Here is a 21,333-nt window from a genome sequence, read left to right on the forward strand (position 1 = left end):
CACACCCTTCCCTCTGAGGGACTTTCTAACTGGGAATGCGTGACTCCCAGTGAACTTCCCTCTAGGAAAATTCTTTTCCTGACCAAACAGAATCACTACTATTTCACACACTTGCATTTTACTTGGGCAATAAAAAGGAAGCGTCAGTGCCACCTACTGTTGCTTCCTCTGCATCTCAGAACTCTGTAAGAATCATGGATTTGCTGGTCAGCTTCATTCATTTTCATCTCCACTGCCGTATGAATTCTTATTTATAATGCACCTTGTTTCAAGAAGGAATTAAGATTAGAGACACGAGGCAAAGGAACACAAAGGCAGGAAATTCAGACGGGCTGGGAGGGATGTTAGCACCCGAGGTACGTGCTAGGGGCCTGGTTAGTCACTATCCTTGGGCTCCAGAGTCAGTGTTTAACTTTCTAGGAGCAGCCAGAGAGGAGGATGAATGTAGGACAGAACCCCTGTAGTGGAGGACGTGCCTGCGGCCCTGACTGCTGTTCCTCAGCACCTCACAGGGCATCTGGTTGGCAGAATCCACGCACACAGCCCGTCCTCCGGCAGAAGACGACGCTGAGGGGCAGCTGCAGAGCAGGGGACTCGCCACGAGCGCTGGGCAGCAATTCTTGTCCTTGGGCTTCTCATGCTGTGTGACCTCTATGCCTGGGATTTGTTCTTGGAATGGTGCTGTCTCGAAGACCCCCTTCATTCAGGAGGGTGAGGGTGATGTGGATAGCTTTCCAGTTCGCTGTTGTCTTTAGTGAAAGTAATCCAACCACTACTTTTCATATAGTGACTCCTACCGAGAGCAGGTGATTTCCGGCCTTCCTCAGCACAGCAATGCCCCAGGGAGTGTGTGAGACCCATGCCTGATACAAGTGGAGAACAGCTGGTTTGCATGGCATTAGGCAGCCTGAGACACCTGCCCCACAGACAGGCCCTTTATGGGCATAAGAGGCAATGAGCCTGATACCCCATGGTCCTTGATGTCCCCTCTGGTTCTTGGGAAGAGACAGGAGCAGGGTTGGCTCCTGGGCATCCAGGAATAGGGGAACAGTGAAATGCCTGTGGTGGCCAGAAGACAAAACGAACCAGCCTCTTACCCTTGGGTAGTATTGAGTGGTCTAACATACATATAATGGGAGGCCCAGGAAACGGGGGGAGGGAGGCAGAAAAACTTCCAAAGTAATCACGGCTGAAATTCTTTCAAATATGATGAAATATATAAGCCCAGAGATCCATCAAGCTCAGCAGACATGTAGCAGACCAGAAAAACAACAAAACTATGAGATCAGAATCAAATTGATGAAAACCAATGATGAATAAACAAAAACAGACATGTCACTTACAAGTGAGTAAAGATAAGGATGGTGGCCACCTTCCATCAGGAATAATGTAAGCCAGAAGAGAGTGGAATGACATCTTTAAAGTGTTGAAAGGGGAAAAAAAAGGTCAACTAACAATTCCATATTCGGAGAGACAAAAACCAGAGCTGAAGGAATTTCCCAGCAGCCTTGTCCTATGAGAGATGTTAAGTTGTTTAGCCTGAAGGAAAGTAATACCAGATGAAACATCCTCACCAAAGAATGACGAGCACCAGAAATGGTAAGTCTGGTAAATACAGAAGGCTTTTCCCTTGTCTTTTAAAAAATGTGTTTAGGATATAATTAACTTAAAAGCAAAAATAATAATGGGTTTGTCACACAGAGATATAAAAGATATGACACCAATAACATGGAAGGTGTTGAGGAGGGACGTGTCCTGTGGGGTTTCTACCTCGTACATGGAGTGGCGGACTATTTAAAGGTAGACTGTGATAAGTAAAATACCTATTGCATACACTAGAGTAAACCACTAAAAGGAAAAAAGAGGAAGTAAAACAATACAAAAGAAGCCAGGGAAAAACAACAAAGAACAGATGTGACAAATAGAAAGCAAATAACAAGATAATGGACTTAAACCCAACTTCTATGAACTGAATTGTGTCCCACCCCCCAAGTTCACATGTGATGAAATTAGGAGACAGGGTTTTTAAGGAGATAATTAAGATAAAATGAGGTCATAAGCGTGAGTCCCTAATCGACAAGACAGGTGTCTATAAGAAGAGACACCAGGAACACGCACAGACAGACTGTGTGAGGACCCAGCATGCCCAGGAGAAGCCTCAGGAGGAACCAGGTTGCCAATACCTGGATCTGTGACAGACAGGTCTTGGAACTTCCAGACCTGTGAGAAAATAAGCTGCCACTGCTGAAGCCCCTACTCTGGTGTTTTGTTATAGCAGCCCAAGGAGATTAATATACCAACCATTTAAATAATTGTATTAACTATAAAGGACCAGGCATTCCAGTAAAAGACAGAGATTGTCACATTGACAATGAAACTCAATTTGTAGGAAACTAAGAATAAAAGAAACTAAAATACAGGATAAAAGTTTAGGAAAATATATAACAAAAACATTAATCACAAGAAAGCAAAAGTGCTCTATCAATAGCAAAGCAGGTTTCAGGAAAATGAATAGTACTAGAACTAGACATTTAATAATGATAAGAGTTAATTCATCAAGAAGATAAAACAGTCCTGAATGTATGTGCACCTAATAACAGCTTCAAAATGCATGAAGCAAAAACTGGTGGAATTAAGGATAGAATTAGACAAATAGACAACGTGGAAGATTTCAACACTTGTCTCAGCAAATGTAGACACAAAATCTTCAACAACTTGAGGCTACTGGCATTTATAGAAGAGTTCACCTAACATTCTTTTCAAGTCCTTGTGGACCATTCTCTAAGATTGGCTATGTGCTGGGTTATGAGATGAGTCTCAAGGAATTCCAAAGGATTGAAACCATGTAGAGTGTATTCTCTGACCACAGTAGAATTAAATTAGAGATCAGTAAGATAAATATTTAGAAAATCCCGAATATTTGGAAATTAAACAATATACTTCTAAATTACCAATGGTCAGAAATGAAAGCACACGGGCAATTAGAAAATATTTCAAGCTGAATGAAAGTAAAAACATATCAAAGTTTGTGGGATATAGCTAAAGCCATGCTTAGAGAAATCTTTGTAGGATCATAAAGCGCTGTATCCGTGATATGAATGTCCCTCTTAAGGATCTTAAAACCAAAGTATTAGAAGGTAGGAAACAATAGATAAAAGAGTAGAAGTCAAATGCTACAGAAAATAGAGAAGACCAATGAAACCAAAACTTGATGCTTCGAAAGAATTAGCAAGCCTCTAGTCTGATCAAATAAGAAAGAAAACACCCTATATCATGAATGAAAAAGGTGCAACACTACAGATCCTACAGACATGAAGCCAGCTATCCAACCTATCCTGCTGCTTGGGCCTGGTCACCCCAGGCCTGCGGACCTGGTCACCCTGGGGCTGTTGACCTGCCTTGGTCACTTTGGGCCTGTTAACCTGGTTTGGTCACTTTGGGTCTGCTAACCCAGCCTGGTCACCCCCCAGGCCAATTGACCTGGTCACCCTGGGCCTGATGACCTGGTTTGGTTACTTCAGGCCTGCTACATGGTCTGGTCACCCCTGCCGGCCTGCTGCTCTGGCCTGGTCACCCATGAGCTTACTGTCCAGACTGCCCCCCTTCTCTGTGGATCACACTGTTTCCTCTTGTCCCGTTTGCCTCATATCTTGATGCTGCAAAAACCTGCCAGCGCTGTTTCTGCAATTTCCCACTGTGGCTTCTGTCCACAACATACACGACATGGCTAGATTCCTTCTGCTAAAGACACCACTGCTATCTAGATGGACATAAGAAGAAATGGAAATTTAAGTGGCCTTATATGTATTTCAGAAACTGATATTCAGACCTTTCCCAGAAGAAAACTTTAAGCCCAGATGGCTTCACTGGTAAATTTTATCCAACATTTCAAAAAGAAAGTAACACAAATACCCAGAAAACAGAGGAGGAACCTCAATAGCAAAACCAGACCAAGGTATTACAAGAAGGGGAGACACGGGTCAGTTCCCCTCACAAACACAGAAAGCACTTAACAAAGTATCAGCAAGTTGAATCAGGCGCACATTGAAAGGACAGTGCGCGTCACCATGAGAAAACTGGCAGATGTCTTGGCCCGAGACTGGGGCCATGGAACCCAGAGGGTTTTCCTGGGCCTGGAAAGAACTGGGGTTTAAATGGAAAGAACTGGGATTTAAGTGCAGTGGGGTGGGGGAGGGGCGGCGGGCAGTGCCGCCTCTTTAAGACGACATCACAAGGCCCAGAACTCGGGGTCTGGGCGCCACCTGCATGGGGTGAGCACAAGTCCTGGCCATGGCTGAGGGGAGCGAGCTGATGGACAGGCTGCTGAGCGAGAATGCCGACCTGAAGAGGCAGGTGCGGCTGCTGAAGGAGAACCAGATGCTAAAGCGCCTGCTGAGCGAGAGCTGCCCCGATGGCAGCCAGGGGGCCCGTGACGCCGTATTGGCCAAGGCGCCCATCTACACTGAGGGCTGCTCCCCGGGCACCGCAGGTGAGGCCTGCTCCTGTGGGTGGTCCCCGCGTGCCCTCCCTCTGTTCCCACAGGCCCCAGGTGACCATTCTGCTGTGTGTCCTCACGCGAGGCCCCCTCCTCCCTGAGGCTGAGAACCCACACCTAGAAGACGGGGTTCGGTGGCTTGGTCACCCCGCTGGTGGTTGTAACCGTCAGTAACAGCACACAGCACTGCCATAGGTCCCCTGGCGTGTGCCCAGCCAGGCAGCACTGTACTCTGTGCGGGCACCTCCCTGGCACCAGCGGGCTGGCCTGGTCCTGCTCGTGTCACCCAGGGGGCAGATGTGCCAACCCCGCTAGCTTCAAGCTGCTGCTGTCTCCTCTGTTCACGCACATCGACAAAGCAAGTCACGTGGCTGGGCCCAGCGCCAAGGGCAGGAAGTGCCACCAGGTGGGAGGACCCTGCAGAGGCACCTGGGGGGCGGGTGCACACGAGCGCACAGCTGTGACCCAGCTCCCCACACGGTATCCACTCCAATGGTCTGAACAGGCTTTGATCACTTGCTGCAGAAGTAGGTCGTTCTGTTTTAAACATTTCTGTGGGAAAATTCCCTCTCACACCCGGGAAGTCTGACTTAGGCTTGGTTGGTAGGCAGGAGTGGTTTGGACGTGGATCATGGATGGAGCCCTGGGAGCAAGCGAGCTCCCGGAAAAAGGCCTGCTCACGTCTCACATCGTCTGGCCAGGCGGACAGAGGACACAGCAGGCCAGCACAGGGGCCATAGCGGAACAACCGACTGGCCTGGCCAACGCCCTTGGGACCTGCTATCACAGCACAAGCCGTTCAGCTGATCGTGGGATGTTTCCCGCCTTTGAGGCTGTTTGCAAAGCTGCTCCGAGTCCCTGAACGGATGCTCCAGTAACTGGCTGCTGGGCCCTGCATCGGCTGTCATCACTTCTCAGAGTCCATTGGAAAGCCTGCCACCACCTCCAAAGAAGCACAGCACGTGTGGACGGTGGCTGTGTGGAACTTGTTCACTCAAAGCCCTGGGGTGCAAGGGCCCTTCCTGGCATTTGGACACTGGGAACCTCAAGGGGACCTTGAAGAGAGAGCTCAGATAAGCATGAGGTCCTCATGGCGGGTGGTGGGAAGAGAGCGATACACCAGGAGGGGCAGCTGCAGAAACACTGTGCCCCCAGCCGCAACCTGTGGCCTGAGCTCCCGCCAGCAGCCAAGGCACATTCTTGTCACCAGACGTTTGCTGAGGAGGGGCTGGACTCAGTGCCATGTCCTGGGTGTGATAGCCTGCTAAGGGCCAGCGCTGCTTCTCAGGCCACTAGCGACGCCTAGCGTGCGGTGGCTGCAAGAGGCAGTTGTCCCCAAGCCTTGTCAGCCTGTGACAGCTGCTGAGTCAGGAGCCTCATGCTGCTTTGTTGTCTTTCATGCCAGGGGCAAGCCCAGATCTTGCTGGACACCAGTCTTAGGGGGAGCCCCAGCACCTGGCCAGCTGAGGCCTCCAGAGAGGCCTTGAAGCGCCAGCGCGGGGCGGGTGCTGAGGTCAGCGTGGGCGCCTCCACCTCAGGGAGGGCAGTGAGCTTGGGTCCTGGCCACCCGCAGGGCGGCTGCATCCAGGCCGGGCCCCAACCCACAGCATCTGGGCTGTAGCCTGGACCTGGGACCTGGAGTTCGGAGAGGCAGCGGGAGCTCCTGCACAAGCAGCAGCAGTTTGTCACAGAGGGGACCTCGCAGCAGTGGCTCATAGTTCCCTGTCCATCAGCCTTTGCCTTCCAAACAGGATGTGCTTTAAAAGCCCATCGTTCTTACTAAGCCACATGCACACGCGTGGAACTCAGCAAGACCCAGAAGGCTGGAACATTTGAGGTCGAGCACGTGCTCCTGGCCGGCTCCCAAAGGCAGCCAGCCTCTGTGCGCCGTGCGTGCGGTTTGGCATTACTGATAGGTGGTCATAGGCGTATCTAGGCATCTTTGCTTTCTCTTTGATTTGCCGCTGCCGGGCATCTCCCTACCATCACCCATTGGTCGTTCTCCCCTGTAGATCTAAATGCACTTGACCCCTGGGAGCAGTTCCCTGTGGGGCTCCCATCTGCTCAGCCTGCCCCCATGAGAGGCACTGGCCTCCCAGCTCTGTGCTCTCACGTGTGCCTCTGAGAGGCTGCAGGGGTGACTGCCCGGGAAGTCCGTGTGTCAAAGGCCATGTGTGGTTGAAATGTTGAAATAGACAAATCTCCCCAAAAGGCTGCGGCCTCGGCACTGCCAGAGAAGGAGCCTTCCAGGACCTTCCTGACACCCAGCTTCCCGGGACAGCCACACCTGCTCCCAGGGAAGGGTCCGCACGCAACCTACCAGCCTGTCACAACCTGTAGGGCTGTGTCCTTTACTTGGGTTTCCCAGCGCGTGATGCACATTTTCAAAGGGACCAGAAGGAGTGGCAGGCCACCCAGGGCCCCCGCCTCAGTTTTCAGGGTCTGCAGTTTTCAAGGGTCCTTTAGCCACTCACTTGATTCTTCGTTGTTTTGGGTGGAGATGATTTTAAGCAGTTTGGAGTATCTTCTATGTACAACTCGCTTTCTCTTCCCTTTAACGTCATGACACAGTTATTTCTGTGCAGCATTCTGAACTAGTTTAATGAAGTCTTCTCCTCATATTGAAATTAGTTCTTTCTTACCCTCAGGTAAATAACACAGCAGACAGAACCTTTCGCATTTAGGGTTATTTCCTTCGGGTATGTTTTCCTAAAAGTGGAAGCACTAGCTGGGGAGGCGGTAACTTGGTTTCCCACATTTCTTCTTCCACTTGCCTGCGGTGCTGTATCGACTTATTCTGCACACGCTCAGAGGTGATTCCCCGCTGCACTTGTTGCAGCTGAGCTGGCTCCTGGTCTCCAAGTCTCTTTCCTTCTCACATGTAAATCTGCCTTTGTCAGTAAGTGTATTCCTGAAGAACCTTGTGTTATTCCTTACAATTATGCATTTCTGTTTCCATTGTATTTTTTCCGAGTCATCAGAGTTGATGTATTTTGGAAAGCTGTTGATTTGTAAATCCCACTCTACATCCAGTCATTTCCTAAGCCCAGGGCGGGGAGTGGTACATTTCATCAACAAAGCATCAGTATGCAGAATGCAAAAGGAACTGCTACAAAGAACTAGAACGACTACCCAACCCCCCAAAATGGGCAAAGAAGAGGCACAGATAATTCTGAGCCTCTACCCCAGAGGCCCGTGAACACGTGAACATGTTTAGCTCACCAGGAGTCAGGGAAAAGCCACGTGTCGTCCCCAGCCCAACTGCACATGCCAAGGGGTATTGAGAGTGTGGGTCAGAAGCCGCTGGTGTGCAGGGCACCACCGCTGCTGCTGTAGAAAACCAAGGTCAGCATGCACACACCTGAGCCCAGGTGTGGAAGCTGCGAGCAGGAGCCATGCCGAGGGACCTTGATCACAGCTTGGTGTTTACACAGAGACCTGGAAACAGTCCACGTACCTCGGAAGGCACCGGACAGAAAAATCACTGTGCTGTGTGCGCATATGCAGGTGTGCCACATATGGTTAAAGGAACCAGGTGGCTGCAGGTGACTCAACATGGGTGGGCCTCTGAAAAGATAATGCTGCAGCCAGAAGGTGTGCCGCAGAGCAAAACGTGCGTAGGATGACACCATTTGTTCAGACTTGGAAAAGCATACCGGTCACTGTACCGGGTGTGGACACACAGTCGGGTGGGAGCGTTTGGGGGCCGGCAGGCTCGCTGTGCCCATAAGCCAGGGGCTGGTGGCTTCCTTGGGCAGGGGCGGGGCCCAAGCCTCATCACCCCCATGGGCATCTTCTCAGAGGGGAAGGGGGAGAGCTCTGGAGATGGGGGATGAGAGCAGGTGTCAGAGCTTGGGGCGGGGCTGTGCGTGTTCCCAAAGTGTTCTCTGCACTTCTGGGGTGTTCTGGGAACAGCAGCCTGACCGCTCCTCCCTTTCCTCCCTGTCGCAGTTCCAGCATTTGGAAGGTTCACCGGCATCCCTGACGTGCCCGTCCAGCTGCAGACGTCCTCTCTGGAGGACCTGCTGTGCTCACAGGCCCCCCTCTCCAGCGACGCCGCCTCCCCCGGCTGTGTACCCTCCTCCCAGGTGCCCTTCAAGGCTTTCCTCAGCCCCGCGGAGCCCCGTGCACCCCAGAGCCCTGACCGGAAGCTGTCCCCGCTGCTGGGCCCTTTGCAGGACCCTCTGGTGGACAAGAGCCTGCTGGAGCCCAGGGAGGTGGTCCGGCCCAAGAAGGTGTGCTTCTCGGCAAGCAGCCTGCCCTTGGGCGACAGGACCAGGAGGAGTTACTACCTTAACGGTATGGCGGGGGGCGGGCACCTGTGGGCGCAGGGCAGTGGCCGGCAGTCGGGGAGGCCAGCTGGGCACAGCTGCTCCATCCACCCGGGCACAGGTGCTCCATCCACCCAGCACAGGGAGGACCCGGTGTCTGGGGGCCGGGGTCTGCGGCTGCATCTGTTCAAATCTTCTGCCCATTGAAGAAAACTGAGTTGCTTACCTTCTTATGAGTTGTAAGTGTTCTTTATATAGCTTGGATAGGAGTCCTGTTTTTGAGTATGTGATTTGCAAATAGGGTCTCCCAGTTTGTGACATTTCCGTTTTCATAACAGTGTTTTCTGGAGAATCCTGACAAATGCAACCTTGTATCCTGCAACCTTACTGAACTCAATTATTTGTCCCAGCAGCTTATAAAAGAAGATTCCTTAGGATGGACGATTGTGCTGACTATGAATAAAGACAAGATTGTCTTTCCATTTCTCATCTACATGCCATTTTGTGTGTGTGCGTGTGTGCGTGTGCATGCGCATGCATGCGTGTGTGCATGTGTGAGATTGCACTGGCTAGAACCTCTAAAACAATGTTGAATAGAAATGGTGACAGACGGCATTGTTTCTTCTCCTGACGGGAAAGCATTCAGTCTGTCCCCATTAAGTGTGATGTTAGCTCAGGTTTTTAGACGCCTTCATCAGGTTGGGGAACTGCTCTTTACTTTCTAGTTTGCTCAGAATTATCATGGATGGCTGCTGGACTTTGCTGAATGCTTTTTCTGCATCCGTTGAGATGAGCATTTGTAGTGTATTTCACTTGTAGTGTATTAATATGGCAAGTTGATTGATTTTTGAATTTTAAAACTACCCTCCTGTTCCTGAGATAAATCGTGCTTGGTCATGATGTATTCTACTTTTCTGTATTGTTGGATTCAGTTTGCTACATTTTTGTTAAGAATTTCTGCTTTGTGTGAGGGACCTTGGTCCGTAGATTTTCGTAATGTCATTTTCTGGTTTGGTGGCAGGTTAGTGTTGGCCTCAGTGAGTGAGGTGAAAAGTGCTCCTGCTCGGTCATTATCTGGGAGAGTGTGTATAGAATTGGTATTATTTATTCCTTAGATGTTTGGTAAAATTTACTACTGAGCCTTGAATTTTCTTCTTTTTGTTGATATTGCTTTTTATTTGTTATTATTTATTACTTTCAGTTACAGTTGCCATTCAACATTCTTTCATATTAGTTTCAGGTGCACAGCAGAGTGGTTAGATCATCTATAATTTATGAAGCGATCACCCCTGTAAGTCTAGTCCCCACCTGGCAGTATACATACTTATTACCATATCATTGACTAGATTCCCTCTGCTACACCCTATATCCCCGTGACTATGCTGTAAGTACCAATCTGTACTTCTTAATCTCAGCCTTGAATTTTCTTTGTAGGAATATTTCCCTTCCACAAATTCAATTTCCTTAGTTGATATAAGGCTATTCAAATTATCTATCTCTTCTTAAGTGTGCTTTGGTAGTTCTACCACAAAAGTGAGCTTTTGTGTCTTTTAAGGAATTGGTCCATTTCATCTAAGTTGTCAAATTTATTGGCATAAGGTTGTTCCTAATATTCTGTCATTATCCTTTACGTCTGGAGGGTCTGTGGTGATGCCATATCTAATTTCTGGTAGTGGTTACTTGTGTCCTTTTTTTTTTTGTAGTAAAGGAGATTTATCAAATTTATTGACTTTTTTCTTTGAAGAATAGGTTTCTGGGTGGATCTTGGAAGGCCCAGGTTGGACGACGAATGATTTCTAGAACATCTCAGGGGTAGCTCATTTCTTCCACCTAATTTATGCTTTAGAGAGAGAGGGAGGGAGGGAGGGCAGGTCACTGATTCCTGTCGAGAGGAAGAGGCATGCACTAATACAGCAGGGGGTTGCACTCTGCTCCTCCACCACATTCCTCGTCTGGTCTGCAGTAACTTGCTTCTGTGTCTTGTGTCTGGTTCTCAGCTTCAACTCCTGGGAAACTTCTGTAGCCTTGCAAAGTGATTAGGGAAGGAGTATACTGCAAACGACAAAACGTTGTTGAAAGAAATTAAAGAAGAACTAAATAAACGGGAAGACAGCTTGTGTTCACAGATTAGAAGACAGTATCATTAAGATGGCGAAACTCCACAAATGTTCCACAGATTTCAACACAATCTCTATCAAAATCCCAGTTGGCTTCTTTGCAGAAATTGACAAGCTTATCCTAAAATTCAGAGGGAAACACTAGGGACCCAAATAGGGTCTCTTTAAATGTTTTCCCCTCTCAAAGGCAGAGAAAGGACGGAGCACCCCAGGTTTCCCAGGGGACACGCCAAGAAAAGGGAGGAGAGGAAAGGTCCCTTTCCGTTTTGCAACAGAATATTCAGTTCTCTTTTAAATGTGTATTTACCCTCGCAGTGGGGTGGTCAGCCCCTGCCCACAGCCCCAGTGGCTTCATAGGGAAGCTGCAGCGGCTGTGTCTGGGGCTTCCTTTCCCTGAAATGGATCCTGGAACACCGTCAGCATGGATCGGGTGGCCCTTGACCTCTGTGTCCGGGACGGCCTGTCTCACACTCCCCCCTATCCCCCACCCCCCTCAGAGATCCAGAGCGTCACCAGTGCAGAGAAGGACGGGCGCGTAGTTGGGGAGATCGCCTTCCAGCTGGACAGGCGCATCCTGGCCTATGTCTTTCCCGGGGTGACACGGCTGTATGGCTTCACCGTTTCCAACGTCCCAGAGAAGATCAAGCAGGTGTGCCTCCTGCCCCGTCTCCTCCCTACCCCGGGTCCCGTCCCTGCCCCCGTCCCCTCGCTGCCCTAGGTCCCCTCTCTGCCGCGTCCCTTCCATGCTCGGTCCAACTCGCTGCCCCGCGTCCCTTCCCTGCCCCCCGTCCCCTCCTTGCCCCCGGTCGCCTCGCTGCCTCTGGTCCCCTCCCTAGCCCAGATCCCCTGCCTGTCCCGGGTCCCCTCCCTGTCACCCTGGTTCCCGCACAGGTGTGGGCCTGGGCAAGGCTGAGGGGGGGGTCCAGATTCACGCATCATGGCATGTGCTGAACCGGCTGACAGGAGCACGTCTGCTCATGGCCTGGGACAGTCCGGGGAGCGGCGCCTGGGTCACAGAGCGTGTTGGCCTCCTCCACTCCTGGGAGGGGCTCCCTGCTCTTGTCCCTGACACTGTGCGCTGGAGGGGACACTGGGAGGCCCAGCTCGCTCGGGTGGGGCTTGGCTTCGGGCCTGGTTCCCATCTGCACGGGTTCTTTCATGGAGATGGGGTGATCGTCCCGCCCCAGCCTCCCGTGGCGCTGTGGTCCGGCCCCGCCCACATGCGCTGTATCCCCAGACGTCCATCAAGTCCCTGGACGGCTCGGTGGACGAGAAGAAGCTGCGCGAGCTGACGCAGCGCTACGTGACACTGACGGCGCGCCTGGAGCGACTGGGCTACAGCCGCGACGTGCACCCCGCGTTCAGCGAGTTCCTGGTCAATACGTACGGCATCCTGCGGCAGCGGCCCGACCTGCGCGCCAACCCGCTGCACAGCAGCCCCGCCGCCCTGCGCAGGCTGCTCATCGACGTCGTGCCCCCCAAGTTCCTGGGCGACTCGCTGCTGCTGCTCAACTGCCTGTGCGAGCTCTCCAAGGAGGATGGCAAGCCGCTCTTCGCCTGGTGAGCCCGCCGGCGCCACCGGCCTTTCCTGCAATAAACGTGTTTGTTCCAAACCCGGGGGCCGCCGTGCCTCCTGCATGTCCCCTCCGGCCGGCCGGGGAAGGGCCAGCGAGCCAGCGAGCCCCCAGGGCTGCAGACAGGCGCATGGCACCGGAGCGCGCGCGCCTGTCCTGAACTGGCCGGCATGCGAGGCGCCCACAGGCCGCCGGCTCCCCCACCTGCGTGGCACTTGTCATACTGTATTAAAATCGTCTGTTTACTTGTCTGCCTTTACCGTTGGCTCTTTGAGGGCGTGGAGAGCGCCTCGGTCACTGCTGGGGCCACAGCAGGTGCCCCTGGTATGTTTGTACCGGAGCCTGGACGGAGCCTGAGGGTGAAGGGCTTCAGCTCATCAGGGCCCCTGGCCACTCAACCTCGAGGACCTTCCCCCTGGAGGGCCAGCGGGTCCTGTCCCAGTGTGCGTTTTCCAAACGCAGAGCCTGAGGCAAGGATTCGGGTGCAGGAGGGATGGCTGCAGAGTCTGCAGGGCCCTGTCTGTGTAAAATGAAATTGGGCCCCTTTTTCAAAAGTCAGGAATTCCCAGACTGCGACTGCAGAGAGTGGGCCGCACGACCGTGTGTTCAGGTGTCCATGAAGGCAGCCCAGCACAGGCAGTTGATTTGGAGGGTGACTCAAGGAAGCAGGGGCCACCTAGGGAAGTGGGACCTGCGTGGGCCTGCTGACAGGCTCACCCGTGTATTTCCTGCCTGGGCCTGGAATCGGGAGCTCTGGTTCCTTTTATTGGAGAATGGGGCTGGAAAGCAGGCCCTGGGCTCCCAGTGAGATGGCTTTTCCCCATAAATGGTTCCCGAGTCTGAAACTATTTATAGCACCCACCAGAATTTTTAATGTCTCAGAACCTAGCATCCCACCAGGTCTGGGCCCTGCGTCTTGTGTTCCCAGCTGTGGCCAGGCCCTAGCCAGGACTGTCCCCCAGGAAAGGCACCCCTGGCCCTCCTGTAGGCTCCGGCCCCTGTCTCCCCTGAGGCCTAGAGAGGGTGGTGTACCTGCTGGGCCCCAGGGCAGGACCAGGGCCTGGCTCTCACACCTTCCTGGGGTTTGGCTTCGAGTATAGTGTGTCTGGTCACTTCTCTGCTGCGGGGACCAGGATGAAGGTGTTGGGGTCACTGGGCCAACCCAGTGTGGGGCGACCTGTCCCTCGTCCCCAAGCCTGGTGTGTCCTGGACACCAGCACCTTACGACCGTGGTTTTGTCGGTTTGGGCGGCTGCAACAAACACTACCTTCATTCTTTCCCAGTCCGGGAGGCTGGAACAGAGTGCCAGGTGTCCCAGGCTGGTTCCTCCCGAGGCCTGTGTCCTGGGCGTGTAGATGCCGTCTTCTCTGTGTCCTCACGTGATCGCCTCTCTGTGTCTGCATCCCGGTCTCCCTTCCCATAAGGACACCAGTCATGTTTGATCAGGGCCCACCCCAGTGACCTCATTTTAACCGAATTACCTGTGTAAAGACCCTCCCCCCAAATAGTCACTTTAGAGGTTAGGCCTTCAGTGTGTGAATTTGTGGGTTATGATTCATTCCATAACAGACCCCCATCCTCCTCTCCCAGCCACTGGACACCGACCTCCGACGGAGGGACTCCCCACCTCGTGAGAGTCTCTGCAGGTGCACGAGGGCAGCACCAGGGCCACCTGCCACAGGAGGGGCTGGCGGGCACTTCTGGGAGCCCCCAGGGCTGTGGCTCAGAGTGGGGGCTGGTTTTGGAGAGCTGCCCTTGCTGGGCCTTTGCCGTCTGCCAGGTTCTCCTGAGGGTCCCACAGCCACACTTGGGACCCAGAGGTGGGATGGCCATCACCCACAGTCACATTCACCCAGGGGATCATGGCTAGAGAGGATCCAGCCTCTGAGGGTCTCTGGGCTCGCCTGGCTCCAGGGTGGTGAGCCAGCACTGGAGAGGGGAGATCCCCAAGGCCCACAGGGCTGGGGATCCGAGAGATCTGGGCACTTCCTCGCCCTGGCCCCACGGTGACTGCCTAGAGGCAAAGTAGCCTCAGACACTGAGTGCCCCAAAGACTTGTGGGGTGCCTGTGCCTGGGAGGGGCCTGTGGGGTGTCCATATGCTATCAGGATGGCCACGTGATTGCCTTTGCAGAGCAAAGCTCCTGCTCTGATTAGACTCATCAGGAACTTCAACCCGGCCTGGCCCTGTGCTGCTGGCTGTGAAAGAGCTGCCCCTTCAGGGGGAGCCTCCAGCCTTGGCGAGCTGGGGCCTGGCTGGCCACCTGCCCCACTGGGGACCCACACACCTGCACACACTCACTCCCCTCCCAGGCCCCTACCTGACAGCCGAGCTGAGCTCTGCCGAGAGCAGGGCCAGGGCTGGGTCCTCGCAGCCCTTCTTTTGCCCCCCCGCTGCCCTGAGGTTTGGGTGTTTACGTGAAGAAACAGAGGCCCAGAGCGTCACCGGGAGTTTCATGAGCGAGGTCACACACATGGCCACCAGGTGGCTGTGAGCCACGCTGGGATTGCAGTCTGTGCTGACCTGAGGTCACAGTCTGTGGATGACCTCCCCATTGAGGGGCCAGGTCACAGGCTCTTCTCTCAGGGCGGCCACCTGGGCACAGCGATCCCTCCTCCTCTGTCATCACATCGTGGGCGTCCTGGTTCGGCCCCTCCCCGGACCGCTCCATGTTTGCACAGGGCCTGGCCTGTCCCTCTCTCCCCACCGTGACTGGTCGTTAATAAGCAGCCGGGTGGCGAGTATAAAGGCCCCACCGGCTGCTGGAGCATCCAGTCCCTCCCGCCTACCTCCTACCCTGTGAGACGAGCGTCCCCATCAAGGACCAAGGCCCAGACCATGTCCCGCCTGGTGGAATGTGTCCCCAATTTCTCGGAGGGAAACAACCAAGAGGTGAGGTGCCGGTGAGGGCAGCAGGCCAGGGGCAGCACAAGGGGCCCGGGGGCCTCCTGGGTGTGAGGTGTGGGGACTGTCTTCCCTCAGAAGGCACCACTCCTGTCAGCCCTCAGGGACGTGCTCTGTGAACAGGGGGACTTAGAAGTGACTGACCCAGGGCTGAGGAAGGAGGCAGCAGGGGGGCAGTCAGGCAGGGGTCCTGCCTCCACGTTTGGGCCAATCATTTGGTCTCTTATGGAAATGCCCCCCCCAACCCCAAGCACAACCCACAGGGCTATTTGAGGGTCCCCACCATGGTTCCTCTGTCTCCCCCTTCCCACACCTTACCAGGTGAGCACTATTGTTATACTCACGTCATCAAAGAAACTGAGGCACAGAGCGTTGGGACCGGCTACTGAGGGCCACAGAGCACTTTGGGTCCTGAGGCCACTTCCAACCATGGGCCTGCCTGTCACCTCAGAAGGTTCCGGGCCCTTCATGCCCCTCCCCCAATGCAGACGCTCCCACTGGAGCCCTGAGCCTTGTGACCTTGGCCTGCAGGTCACCGTCTCGGAGCCCCTGCAGCCCCTCCGCCTGGGTTCTGCTTCCTGCGTCCGTTTCTCCTGGAGGGTGCCACCATTGCCCCCTCTGTGGTGACTACAGCCGGCAGCGGGTCTCCCCAGGCTCCCACTCTTTGAGGAATTCCCGAAGGCTCAGCGCCAGCTCCTAGGCACAGCTTTGGGGGTGTTGGGGACAGGAGAGGCATGGCCACCTCCGAAGCTCCTGCCCCTCTTCCAAGTGGGGAAATCGAGAACTGGGCGGGGCTCTCGTCCCCAGGTGATCGAAGCCATCGCCCAGGCCGTGGTGCGGACCCCGGGCTGTGTGCTGCTGGACGTGGATGCCGGCCCCTCCACCAACCGCACCGTCTACACCTTCGTGGGGCGGCCAGAGGACATGGTAGACGGGGCCCTCAATGGCGCCCGCGCATTTCCAGGTGGTGAACCGGCTGGGTCTAGACTCCCTGTCCCCCTTCAACCCTAAGGAACGAATCATTGAGTGAGCAGCACCCAAACCCCTCTGCCCTCCCCCCAGCCTCAGTCCTTCTACAGCCTTTTGCTTGGTCACTTGTTCATCAGCAAACCCCAGGGTGCTGTGCAGGTGTGGGGCTGGTTGGGGGATGCCGTGAGGTCCCAACAAGGTCCCGCCCCGTCCTCATGGGGGTTCCCAGGGGGTCACAGCCTCTCCCACGCCGGGCTGCATCCCCTGTCCTGTGTTGGTGGGGGGATGGGCTGGAGTCAGGGACCAGGGTCTGAGCCAGACCTTCCTTCACAGCATGTCCCCAAGTGACTCAGGAGCCCATCCCCTATCTCCATCCTCACACGACGCAGCACTCTGTCCCCTGTCTCTCCCGGGCCCCACAGGTACCTGGTCCCCGATGATGGGCCTGAGCAGAGCTTGGTGGACAAGCCCCTGTGTGCGTTTGTCCGCGAGGTGGGTGCCCGCTCAGCGGCCCCAGGGGGTGGCTCGGTGGCAGCAGCCAGTGCGGCCATGGTGAGTGAGGGCTGGGGATAGTGACAGGGATGGGGAGGATGACCGGGACAGGAATGGGGGTGGGGACAGGAGTGGGGCAGGGATGGCAATGGGGACAGGGACTGCGTGGGGACAGGAGTGGGGTAGGGACAATGGCAGGACAGGGGTAACTGGGGGCGTGGATGGGACAGGTGGCAGCGGGGCTCCAGCCCTCAGCGAACTATCCCTGGGTGACTTTCCCAGGACGCCTCGCTGGCCTGCATGGCCGGCCTGATGACCTACGGGAGGCGACAGTTTGAGCACCTGGACGCAACCATGCGACGCCTGATCCCGCCCTTCCACAAGGCCGCAGCCCAGCTGATGGCGATGGTGCATCGCGCCAACGCCTTTACTCTATTTACACTCCCTCCCCCTCGCCCTCCCCCGAGACAACTGTCACGCAACCGTGGGCCCGCCCCACGTCCGGCCCAGTCCCCGGGCGTGTGCCGCCAACCCTGCCGCCAATCAGGGGCCAGGTTCCTGCCCTCGCGCATGCGCACACATGATGGAACCGCCCGGGCGGAGCTCCGCTCCTGCCGGCCTCCGATTGGCGCTATGACGCTCCAATCAGCGGCGCGCGGTGACCTCGGACCTCTCTATGGTTGGTCGATTTTAAAGGGCCGAGGCACCGCCCCGTCTGCGCAGGCGTCCCCGCGGCGGTCCTGCTCCCGGAGCCCGGCCCCTTGGCCGGTAAGCGGGACTGGCCTCCGCTGCGGTGGCCAGCTCGCGTCTCACCCTGTGTGTGTCCCAGACCGCTCTCACCCTCCCTCCCCTCAGGGGGCTGAGCCCCGGTGACTCTGCCCCTCGACGCTGGGATGCCCTTTATTCATTTCACAGTCGCAGGCAGCCCGCAAGATCACTTGGATTCTTTCCCCTGCTGTGTGACTTCACTTCTGCCTCGTAGCCTGCGGCGCCTGGACGCGGGTAGCCCAAAGTGCAAGGGCAGCCAGTAACGAGTTTGATGGGAATCTGGGTCGGGACCCCCAGCTACACAGAGGCCACTGGGAGTGGCACCAGTCCTGGACTCATGTGTTCTTCCTACTGGGGACAGTGCCACATTGCGGTCTCAGTGTGTCTACTACCCCCAGCTCGCAGCTTCTGGGGGGTGCGGCATACGATTTGGCCACGGGGTCCCACAGTCCGAGGTCCACTCCAACGCCTCTGCCACAAAGCAGTCCCTGGACGGAACAGTGGTAGCAGGGACCCCATGCTGGTGTGGAGGTCTGCAAAGGGGCAGGCAGAGGCCCTGCAGGCAAGAAAGGCACACCCATACCTGGACTGGCATCTGTCCCTGTTAGGACAGCCTCTGGAAGCCCCGGATGGAAGGGGCGCCACAGGCTGACCTGCCAAGCGGCCTGTGGTCTTCCTGAGGAGAAAAATTTGGTGAGGATGCAATTTTAAACGAAACACTACTTGTACCCAGTCCTACATCACCAGAGAGAGAACGCTGGTTCAGTGAAAAGTGAAACCAGTTCTTCTCAAGTGGGAAAGGATTAAGGCTTTGACGTGTTTAGGTAAATCATTCCAGGAATTTATATTGCAAATGGTTATTAAAAAGGAATGTGCTGAGCAGCGGGATGGCTCAGTTGATTAGAGCGTGAGCTCTCAACAAGTGGGCTGCGCCCCCTGCAGCTATATTGAAAATGGTGACTGGACTTGGAGCTGATGGGCCCTGGAGAAACACACTGTTCCCCAATAAAAAGAAGTTTTTTAAAAAAGGGGCATGTGTTGTGTTTATCTGTTCAATATTGCTGTGAACCTAAAACTATCCAAAAAAATAAAGTCTATTAAAAACTTTTTTTAAAGGAATGTGACTTTGGTTAACAATTCCTGGTACGTGTGGGAATCTGAAGTCTCATGAAATCATTGTTTGTTCCTTAGCTTCAAATTTCACTTGAACCTGTTTGTCCACATAAGGAAACTGTGCAAGGTTTTTGTTCCTAGCCCACGGTTTTGATTAACAATCAAATGCTGGTGATATAATCAAGCTCACTGGAAGCTGATAAGCTCTGATTAATTGACATTAATACAAAGCATCTGACTTGTACCTCTTGTTACTCTAGAGTAACTGTACCTGGGTGAGCGTTCCCAGCCAGGGCGGGCCGGGGGAACAGCGCCTCTCTCACCAAGTGGTGGTCTGGTCTAGTTAAATGTGCTTAAGGTTCTCGGTCTCGTTTTACTTTCTCTCATCGCTGTCAGTAACATCCCGTTTACCATGAAAAGGAAAACGAAAGCAGAGCCCTAAGTTAGGGTCTTTCTATAGGTCACACAACATTTCAGTTGCAGGATGAGAACACCAGAGTCCAGGCAGATGACGAGGACAGGGTGGGCGTCACCACCTCAGGGAGACACACAGAAACCACCTTGAGTTCTCTCTGTAAGAAGTATAAACGCCCCGAAACTCCACCGTGCTACAGATCTGGGCCGTTGTAGAGCTGGGTAGGATGACAGTACTTCAAGTGGCCGTACTTCAAGTGGCCTACAACTAGAGAGGTGACATGAAAAACAAGATTGCGGTGGGCGACCTGTGCAGGGTGTGTCACAGCAAACACACGGGGGAGTCTGGGTTCCCTCCATTTTTTTTTTTTTTTTTTTTTAAGATTTTATTGGGGAAGGAGAACAGGACTTTATTGGGCAGCAGTGTTTACTTCGAGGATTTTTTCCAAGTCAAGTTGTTGTCCTTTCGATTGTAGCTGTGGAGGGCGCTACGCGCCAGGTCCAGTTGCTGTTGTTAGTTGCCGTTGTTAGTTGCAGGGGATGCAGCCCACCATTCCTTGTGGGAGTCGAACCAGCAACCTTGTGGTTGAGAGCCCACGCTCCAACCAACTGAACCGTCCAGGAGCTCAGAGGCAGCTCTGCTCTAGGTGCCGATTCAATCTTAGTTGCGAGGGGCAGAGCCCACCATCCCTTGCGGGACTCAAGGAGTTGAACTGGCAACCTTATTGTTGAGAGCCCACTGGCCCATGTGGGAATCGAACCGGCAGCCTTCGCCGTTAGGCGCATGGATATCCAACCGCTGGAGCCACCGGGCCGGCCTCTTCCCGCTATTCTTTCGTCCATTCTTGTGCCCTCACTTGTAAGGGGTTTGTGTGAAGGCTGTAGTCTCCGTTTGCTCTCCTCTCTAAGATGGACTAAAGGAAACAGCCATGGCCTTCCATTCACGTGCTGTTAGCTCATTTTTCAACCTCAGTGAGAATGCGGGATTCTAAGCAGCCATGACTCAGAAGTCTCCTTCAGGGAGCCCTGGAAACTCAATGGCCAGGAAGCATTTGTGCTCCTGCTTCAAACCACAGCCCTCTGTGCTCAGCGCAGTCTCCAGTCTTGGCTTGCAGCTTTTGTAAACATGAGGCAGTAGGCTCACAAAACCAGGGGCCAGGCAGGCGACACCGGCGGACCACAGGGTCAGACCTTCCGAAAGCCATCAGACCCCGCTCTATGCCTGGTTTTCTCAATCTCTACGTGTTCCACTTAAAACTCCGTGGGGATCCCAGTGCAGTTTGCCATGCTGGTTTGCTCAGTGTTCCTCAGACCCCAGAATCACATCCATGGCCATTCTAGACAGGTTCTGCAGTTGGTGGATACTGACCCTCGGGGAGGGAAACATAACCCCCCACACACACTCCTTAGGTGTGGGCTGTGCATCGCAGCTTCCTCCCACAGAGGACAGGGTTGGAAGGGCGAGGAAAACAGTAATCGTGGAGTGGAGAAACCTGACAGACACGACCTCTGCCAGGTGATCAAGGTCAACACCATCAGAGACAGGTCAGGTCGACGGTAGGCGCCGGATAGGATGTGATGAGAAGGGCGCTGCACCTCTGTGGTCTCCCTCCCAACAACCCGCTCCCCCAGTCCAATCTGGAAAAAAACAGACAAACTCCAACAGAGGGACACTCTACAATGACCCTGACCCATTCTCCTCAAGACTGTCAAGGTCATCAAAGCAAGAGGAGTCAAAGGAGCTATGACTAAATGTCATGTGGTGTCCTGGATGGGATCCTGGGACAGAAAAAGGACGTTAGGCAAAAAAATGAGAACGTGAAGTATGGACTTGAGTTAATGAAATGTATCAATATAGGTTCATAGGTCATCCTAATATAAGATGTTAATAACTAGGGAGCTATTTGTGGGAACTCCGTAAATCTTCTCAATTTTTCTGTGAATTTAAAACTGTTCTAAAAAATGAAGTTTTTTAAAACTGTCTAACTCATTCTCACTGGGATCATCTCCTAGCTTCCTTGAGTTGCTGAGTTAACTAGTTTTTGTGCTTACTCCTGCTTGAATGTTCGGGTTATGTTACATATGAAACCTAAATACAGAGGTGTATGGACAGCTTAAGGGGTTTCATCCCACCTTTGGCCATCTGATGGAAATTTCTGGGTCAGCTGCATGAGGAGGGGGCTGTAGGCTGCCAAGCCCTGCTCCTCCCCCAGCCC

The 21,333-nt window shown here is 53.9% G+C and overlaps 2 protein-coding genes and 1 long non-coding RNA gene across 5 annotated transcripts; 2 read left to right on the forward strand and 1 right to left on the reverse strand.

The window, feature by feature from the left end:
- The first annotated feature begins 3,587 nt into the window (after positions 1-3,587).
- Positions 3,588-12,447, forward strand: LOC109438021 (spermatogenesis and centriole associated 1 like). The gene is made up of 4 exons (XM_074320462.2): positions 3,588-4,489; positions 8,447-8,794; positions 11,381-11,532; positions 12,121-12,447. The coding sequence occupies exons 1-4, from the start codon at positions 4,291-4,293 to the stop codon at positions 12,445-12,447; spliced, it is 1,026 nt and encodes a 341-aa protein (XP_074176563.2). The 5' UTR covers positions 3,588-4,290.
- On the reverse strand, positions 8,972-14,908 carry LOC141568980 (uncharacterized). The gene is made up of 4 exons (XR_012492334.2): positions 14,778-14,908; positions 13,725-13,870; positions 12,271-12,471; positions 8,972-10,818 (listed from the first exon to the last, which is right to left on the reverse strand). It is a non-coding gene; the product is annotated as an uncharacterized LOC141568980 (long non-coding RNA).
- Positions 14,909-15,133: 225 nt separating this feature from the next.
- LOC141567935 (uncharacterized) lies at positions 15,134-18,621 on the forward strand. 3 transcript variants are annotated; one of them, XM_088794021.1, is made up of 4 exons: positions 15,134-15,349; positions 16,169-16,387; positions 16,753-16,822; positions 17,105-18,621. In XM_088794021.1, the coding sequence occupies exons 2-4, from the start codon at positions 16,305-16,307 to the stop codon at positions 17,693-17,695; spliced, it is 744 nt and encodes a 247-aa protein (XP_088650147.1). In that variant the 5' UTR covers positions 15,134-15,349; positions 16,169-16,304; the 3' UTR covers positions 17,696-18,621. The 3 variants fall into 3 exon arrangements, with proteins under 3 accessions (XP_088650147.1, XP_088650146.1, XP_074173152.2); XM_088794020.1 differs by having other exon boundaries at positions 15,166-15,349; positions 15,893-16,387; positions 16,753-16,882; XM_074317051.2 differs by having other exon boundaries at positions 15,166-15,349; positions 16,753-16,882.
- The last annotated feature ends 2,712 nt before the right edge of the window (positions 18,622-21,333 follow it).

This window comes from Rhinolophus sinicus, chromosome 17 (genome assembly GCF_057876585.1).
Source record: "Rhinolophus sinicus isolate RSI-liver-muscle chromosome 17, RSI-T2T, whole genome shotgun sequence".
Classification (NCBI taxonomy): Eukaryota; Metazoa; Chordata; class Mammalia; order Chiroptera; family Rhinolophidae; genus Rhinolophus; species Rhinolophus sinicus.